Source organism: Pomacea canaliculata, linkage group LG9 (assembly GCF_003073045.1).
Source record: "Pomacea canaliculata isolate SZHN2017 linkage group LG9, ASM307304v1, whole genome shotgun sequence".
Lineage (NCBI taxonomy): Eukaryota > Metazoa > Mollusca > Gastropoda > Architaenioglossa > Ampullariidae > Pomacea > Pomacea canaliculata.
In genome coordinates this window covers 1,788,578-1,796,859 of record NC_037598.1, presented here as the reverse complement: position 1 = coordinate 1,796,859, position 8,282 = coordinate 1,788,578, and the positions used below count along the sequence as shown (strand labels likewise).

At 36.8% G+C, this 8,282-nt stretch overlaps 1 protein-coding gene across 1 annotated transcript; it reads right to left on the bottom strand.

Moving 5' to 3' along the window:
* Positions 1-536: 536 nt before the first annotated feature.
* Positions 537-8,234, bottom strand: LOC112571583. The gene is given in 11 exon segments (XM_025250670.1): positions 537-958; positions 1,461-1,591; positions 2,713-2,871; positions 3,502-3,658; positions 4,066-4,099; positions 4,102-4,219; positions 4,457-4,600; positions 5,888-6,025; positions 7,258-7,427; positions 7,715-7,807; positions 8,093-8,234. Coding segments are annotated over 11 exon segments (1,302 nt in total). The 5' UTR covers positions 8,127-8,234; the 3' UTR covers positions 537-834.
* Between the last annotated feature and the right edge of the window lie 48 nt (positions 8,235-8,282).

Below are 8,282 nucleotides of genomic sequence, written 5' to 3'. Positions count from 1 at the left end.
CTAATTAGCAGTATACCTAGTTAGGGAATCTAATCAAAATTTGCTGATAGAAATACATAAGATATATTTGTTGATACAAGCTAGTGAACTGAAATAAATCTGATTGGTTATTTAGGTAATCTTAAATATATCTCCTCTGTGATTTGCTATCTTCATCAACTGACTACGCAAGTGGTGTTGTCTGCTGGTAGTTAATTGCACATTAAAGGGCCTTTTCAATCAGACATTTGTTATTGAATATGTGATAACGGCAAGATTTCATGTGATGGTCTGTTAAAATATGCCAGTAATGTATTTGATATAAATGTCCTGCTTTTGATGCAGCTCAGGTGGCACATCGTGACTTAGTCTTGCAAGACTACAAAACTTGGACCAAATGTTTTCACATATCTTGTGCCAACCTTCTCTTGATATTGGTAACAATCTGTGTCGGTTTCACTCTTGGAAGCAATATGTATCAAAGAGTTAAATAAGCATTTTGAAAAAAATCATATATAAAATCACCAAGATTTCACACCAGTTTGTGGACAAATATGTTATTAGTATAATGCATGATTTATTATAAAGTTTTGCTAATTTATTTTACAAAAGTACTTCACAAATGTACCGAAGTTGAAACATCATTTAAATGGTTATATCTTGCATTATTTGTGCTTAATAGTTTTCAAAAAGAGAATGCATGTTAAGGGCTATCCAATGGTGACAGACTTTCAAATGTGGGCAAATAATTGGTTTTACAATGTTAAAAGTTATAAACAAATTTAACTTGACCTGAATAAAGATGTTTAAATGGAACAGAGCAGTCAGCTCAGTGCTGTTTTAATTTTTGTTCATTCAGTCTGTTTTATTATCCCCCTTTTCATTACACACAGCAAAATTTTCCACCCTGGATTCCTCCTTCATTAACTTGTAGCCAGATGAAAAATTTGACAGCATTTCTTTCTGAAGCAAAAGGTATCTGAAATTAAGTGGAAAAAGAAAAAAGTGTCTTAAGTCCTGCAATATCTGTAATGTTATGATTTTGAAGCAACGTCCATAAAATAGGTATAGATTTTATTAAGGTCATACTTTAGATCACATGCAGAACAGCTTTATTCATCTGTGTAACAGGTAAGCACCTAATGTATTCTTTAATGCTTGATGTGGCATCTTACTAGCCACTACTCAAGAAAAACAGCACCCATCTCTCACAATCTTTGAAATTTTTTTCAATCCAGTTCTTTTTTTTTTGGCAAGGAAACCTAGAGACACTAAATGCAACATTTCAGCTTCAAGAAGAGGATGTTTTCAGAAGTCTTTGAACACAAGGATAGCCTTAAAACTTATACTGCTTCATAAGATGGAAGCACAACCAGTATTGCAGCTCTCAGAATGTACTGAATGGTATGTAAATCTTCCAGTCTGTTGGATGAGTAGGTAAAGATTTGTATTTTCTAAACCTTGCCTGTGTTGACACTGACCTACTGATCTTCTGTTCCAGCCAGTCTTTATGCTGAAGGCCTGCTATCCAGGTGTCAGGAATGGCATCAAAACCCAGTTTACAAGCAAGCATGGCTCCTGCTACACATGCATTTGAATCTGCATCTCCTCCCTGCAGAAGTAGTAGTAGTGATGGTGTATAGAGCAGTATCACATTTATTAAGCAAGTGTTTTTGTCAAGCATGTTGCAATTCCTTGTGACCAAAACAAACAGCAAAAAAAGTAAATAAAAATGTAATAAATATATTTGTATAGCGTCACAATGATTACAAACAAGCACAACATACATCCACGAACATGCACCGGTTAGCAATACAAGAACATGAAGGAACGCAGAGATAGTGTAGGGTAGAAAGGATGACAGGATGCATGAGTTCCAGTGTTTCTGAAAAATATGCTTCAAGTCCAGATTGGAAGGCATTACAGACTCTGCTATACATAGAGAGGAAGGTAGGCCATTCCAGAGACTGGGCCTGGAGAAGGAGAAATAGGAACGGCTGAACAAATTGACCTGTGAGGCTGTTATGGCAACACAAGCTCAGACAGACTGAGGCAAGGCCACAAACAACATTTTACATATCAGTACTAATAAACAGGGAGTATTCCATGTATATGCAGTTCAAAAAGATGTTTATTATATTAGGTATGCCACACAAAATTAACTTTTTTATTAAATACTATTTTTTATGTTCATATAAAGTACAAGAAAATATAAGAAAAACAGTTTTGTCCTTGGTCATTTTGCATGAAGACACCATATATTTCAAGTACTCCATTTCAAATACTTATTTACTAAATACACCTATAAAATTTTTTACAAGTAACCACTATACAATTGTTTCTACAAATTTGCAAGGTCTAATTTTGAGATATATGCATCTTCAAATATGCTAGTGTTCCATACAGGTTAACTGCTATAAAATCTGTTACAAAATGACCATATAGGCATTCAGCTAATACAATGGATGAAAGGTAAAAAGGGTCCCATATGCTAGTAAAAAAGTAGTGAATGTGAACTGCAAGCAGCTATAACTGCATTTTGGCATGGCATTTGGATGTCAAGCACTTGCCATTAATCACAGTTGCCTGCGATGCCTTCCCCAATAATGGATACCAATGTCAATAACAGTTAAGTTCATGGCTCCCAGAAGCACCTACCTGATGAAATGAGAAAATGCCAAGCAAGAAATAAGCCATTTTATGTATTCTTTCAAAAGCTGTTCACAAATCTACCTCCATAGTGATCTTCTGAATAGCCTTCCGGAAATTGTCCTGCTTGAGTGCCCAGAATCCTGCACCCATGCTCTTATAGGTGAAGCCAATCTTTCCTGGCTCTGCCAGCTTGAGATCTTTCACCTTTGTATAGTTCATGTATTCCCACAGAAGATTTTTCTGCAATAAAAGAAGTATCTCCACATCTAACATACCTGCCAAACACAGTGTGTCTTTTTCAATTCTTGCATTGCATTTTTTCCCCTCAGCACCTTGCCCCCCAAAAATATTAATCAATCCTTAATCATTGTTATATCTGAGCATCTACTGGATGCTAAGCACCCATGCTTAAAATTAATTAAAAACACTTTTAAAATGTACCTATTCAGAGTACAGGCTGACAACACTGAAGACACAAAATGGACAAAACCGATAACATACTTGAGCGAGGTCTAAGAGGAGCACCTAAAAATGATAAGGGATATACAAATACTTCGTGAAGAGACACAGCACACAATGGTAACAAGCCATTAGAACAAAGAGGGCATTTGATCACTACCAGGATGATAAAGACGAGAAATGATCAGGTACAGAGGTAGGAAACCTAGATATCACATGTTTGCAAGAGTCATAAAAGATAAAATGCACCAATGAAAACAAACACAGCTTGGTATATTCAACAACTTGTAGATGTCACTGAAGAAGCTATGCTGATAGACCAGGATAATGATCATGTGATTTGATCTGCTGATCACAGTTATTTATGTTAGGGAATATGCTACCTTAATTGATTGGTCAGGTCATTATTACCTGCTCTTCAGTTTCCAAACACTGAGAAGCATGATCAAATGAATCCTTGATGAGTTTGCCTACATTGTAACTACCAGTACTGGTCTCCATGTGCTGTGGGTGGTGCTGCAGCATGAGGCTGATACAGACTGACACTGCTACGGCTGAGGCTTGACATCTGCAGAAGTGGAAAAAAAAAACATAATCCCCCTCTTTGAGCATACAAACTCAGTTTTAACTTAATGTGTTAACTTGATAATGTAAAAATGTTTTTAAAAAATCACTTTTGGACATGTATCAGGGTTTTGGGAGCAGGAAAGGTATCAGGATTTAAATAGTCTTGAAAAAATTAAATGATATATTATTCCTTCAGAAACAACTTCGTTGCCATATCCCTGTGGCAGTACAAAATTTTTTGCTGGTATCACTTTGTCCCATCTGTTCCCAATATCCACTTTTTCACAATTTATAGCTATTTTTTAAATGTGAATTCTGTCTCATGGAGCTGAGACAGACTATGGATGAGAGTGAGGAGGAAAAACAAGAGAAAGATGAAGGGACAGTGACAGAATTTCAGCCTCGAACCTTGGGTCATGATGCGTACACTTGACAAAGGCTAAGCATTTTTAACTACATGCTCTGTGTCCCACCAACAGTTGGTTCCTACCACTGAAGTTCGCATCACCCCACCATTGGGAGCAACGTTGCAACCTGAATTCTCCCAGCATGTGAAGGCAGCCAGTAAGCATAAAAGAAAGTGTAAATTTCTGAAATAGCTGGCGCTTTTAAAGGACCTAAGCTTTGTTAAAAGGATATGCACTGCTGCTCACATCATACATTTGCAGATGTACACATATGTGAAGCCAACATGAACGTAGATTCCTGTACAAAATATCTTAAAGTTGTGCACAAGCAAATCTGTTGTCTTTAATAATAATTTCATGCTCTTGATGCTAAGGGTAGCTGTGACAAATACCTTGTGTGGGTCTGTAACAAAGGTTTTGTCACGAAGAACTGCCAGTGTGGTAGCCCCTATACCCATACCTCCGAGGTCTCCCAGTTCGGGAAACCCGTGAGCCTTCCAGTCAAGCATCTTTTGGGCAAAGTCTTGAACACACACCTGTAAGATTAGGAAAATGGACAAATTATGAAAATAGTTTTAAAAAAAAACAAAACAAAAGTGTACCACTGCAGAGGGCACAGTCAACTAAAAGTGAATAGTATTGAAAGAAAGTGGTGTGGAAGTTCATGGCACTACTGGTAATAATAAATGCAAAAATGTGTAAAGCGCATATTCACATTCCTAAAGAGCATGCACTTAGCGCTTAAGAACAAGAATGAGACATGGGCAACATACGAGGGACAGGAAAACAAACAACATGTGAACTACAAAAGAGGAAACAGCAGTACTGATGATGAATAAAAACAAATATAGAAAATGCAAAGAGGAGCCAAGTAATGATTTTGCATAAGGAAGACAAGCAGGGAAGTAGCAAAAAGCAGAAAAGGGGGAAGAATGAAAAAAAGTTGGCACTGTGGGAACTAGTGTGAGGAGTAATGTTTAAGGAAGAGGTGCGTTTTCAATGCACATTTAAAGGACTCAATAGTGGGTGGGCAGGTAGTGGATATGGAAAAGGAGAGAGTTCCATTGTTTTGCTGCACAGCAAATAAAAATCCTGTGGCCATATGTTGTTCTGGTGACAGGAATAATAAGGAGACGGTTGTCAGATGAGGAGTGGTCTATCTGGGAGTTGAAGGAAGAGAAGCTCTGAGAAATAGGGCAAGAACCAGCAAAGAAATTAAAATACAGCATGGACAGTTTGTTCAGATGTGCAGCAGAGTTCTGTATTTTCTAAAGTTTGTGATGTCCACTCTATCTCTCTGCTGCCTGTCACTGTTAAGTTAATCAAACATGCATCTGTTTGGTGGCCAGATATCTTTCCTGTCACAAGCCTGAGCATGTATTGAGCAAGGGACCTTCCACTCTAAAGAGAGTACAGTCAACACAAGGCTACAGAACCAATATTAGGTTGCTACTAATGTCAAAACCATAATAAAGGGTTGTACAATAAAATATATTTAAATTATATTCAGATTTGAAGAATGGGTTGGCAACCTTTTTACTCCACCACATGCATCTTCCAGTAAGAATAGATAATTTTGTGCAGATGGCTGCAATCAACAATGTGTTGGTTTCAATTCAATAGATCTTTTCTGGTAAGAAATATTAAAAACAGGAGTAAAGATAAAATAGAAGAGATACAGAAATATTATAGACATGTAAAGATACAAATATCAGGTTACTGACAGAAAGATCAAAGTTACAAGTGAAAGTAGGACTTGCATGCTGATATTATAAATTAAAGTAAGAAAAAGAATGAAGTTATGCACAAGGCACTAAACTTACCTGGCCCTGCTTGTCCAACAGTGACGTCAGAATCAATAACATCTGATCTGAATCATCTGTCCAGTCACCGATTTGCCAGCGCGAACGATGAAAGTCTGGAATTTTGTGTTGATATTCTAGTTTCTTCTTCTTGTAATACTGCACAGAGGAAAATACATGTGGTACATTATAACGCAAAAGTGGCAACTAAAGTTGTGACAACCACTGCCTTAAAAGCTGCAGAAAAGAGTTTGATGACCAAAGTTCACAGCATGTTTTGACTGGGCAGGCTATACCCGGTCTGCATTCTGTTTCGCTAGCCAATGTCATGTGGTGTGCTATTTACTCACTGTAGATCACTCCTTTCATGATACTGTAATGCTGTTTAACTATCTGACAACCATACTGTTAATGTGTGGATTATAAACACCCAAATGCTTTTTAATGGCTTTTTTTTACTCAAGACACATTTCCAAATAAGTCACTATATTTGGCAAAGTTGTACATAAGTCACATTAAGATAATAAAAAATATGTCTGGTTATAAGAATGTCCCTAAACCCTCAGTTTTTGTTCTCTTGACTAGTTTCATTTGTTTCTTAAGTAGGTACTAGGCTTGGTATACGAATTTCAATAGCAAACTGGACTTTAAAAAACCAAAACAAAAACAAAGCTCTTTAAGGAACAACTGCTTAGTGTGTGTGTGTGCATGTGGGTCGATGCTTTTTTTGTATTTTGGCATCAGAGTTGTCAGGTATATATTATTATTATAGTACAAGTAAAGGCTGAGATGGGAATGAGTATGATCCCTTGACTTGGACCGGTCAAGGATTGAGAGAGAGAGGCTGGATGAATTTAGCACAGAATTGACACTTTGTGCAAAACAAGCAAGCGATGTCAGGAATTGCTTTGTAAATGGTTGCCACATGCTGAGAAAGAAAACTATGCCTATATTTTAAAAATTTTTTTTAAAAATCAGCATAACTTCAACAGTATACATTCACATTACAATATGCAGGACCAATTTCTGTACAATGCAATAATTAAACTGTTTTGTTATGCATGTCAGCGAAAAGCCCTCACATAATTATTTACATATATCCTTGTAGTTTCTAATTCTTTAATAACACATAGAAAGTGGTAGATTTTTCTATGTTAATGACCAAAATGTGCTTATACAGATCTCTTTAACAATAAAACTCATCGTTTTGGCTGTTTATATAACAGAAGAGCTTTTGTAGACAATAAGGCTTTTTTAAGCATTAAAAAAACTGTCATAGTATTGAAGGCCCGTGGTGTAGAAGGGCATAAAGCAGAAAAGATAATCAAGCATAGAACGGTACAAAAACAGATAAGCATGCATGCACACACACACACACAGAGAAAGCCTACTTTCTTGGCATCTTTTTTAGTCAAAAACTCTGTGAGAAGCCCGATAGCATCCCCCACACACTGCCCATATATGACTGCCTTGATCTGCTGATCAGGCAGCTCTGCCTCCTTCGTTGCCACCACTTGAACTTCTCTGTTCTGTCTCTCCATCTTTTCTGCAGAGATCTGTACTAGATAACATCAAACTGTAACCAACACAAAGTTCAATAGTAAGTATGATAATAATTTAATAATAATTACAAGTGTTTATTCACTGGTTGACTGGTCTTTTTAATTGGGACTTTGAACTATGAGAGAGAGAAGGCTTGATTAAATGGGAGGCAACATGACTACTTGGGGAAAACCGTGAGAGGCCGTCTTGTGTCACATCCCGAGTAAAGTTTGTGAAAAAGTGAAAACAGATTGGAGACATTTCCAATAAGATAAGATATTAAAAATATAGATTTATTCTTCTTACCTTGTTCTTCTGGGCTATCATCCACTTCTTCCTTTGAAATTGTGAGTTGTATGTTTGCCGACTCTCTTCTTGCTTGTAGTGGTTGGATTACTCCTACCCTTTGGGTAAAAAAAAGTAAATGATCTTTAAAACGCAGTTCCTATTAATCCAACAAAACAACAATCACGAGTTTTACTACTAAGGGTAGAGCATCGCGCCGTCCTGTTGGATTTGCTTTATCATCTCCCCTAGATACTGGCTCCGTCTGCTATCGTTTCTAAAAAATGTGAAAGCAGCTTCCATTTTATAGTTTACTGTATTTGTGTAACACGCAGTAAAGCTCACACGATAGTCGATATAAACACTTGATAAAAATAGGTATAAATATAAACAATATACCGTCAAGGGTTTTTTTCGAAACTGATCTCATCATCGGCCACTGTCAATAGTCAACACTTCGTACTCCTGCTTCTTCTCACATTAAAGAAAAGAACAGAACAACAACAGCAAACACAGCAAACAAATGACAATACTTATTCACTATCAGCAGTAGATTAGTGTCTGAAGGCCCTTTGTACGTTTAAACATG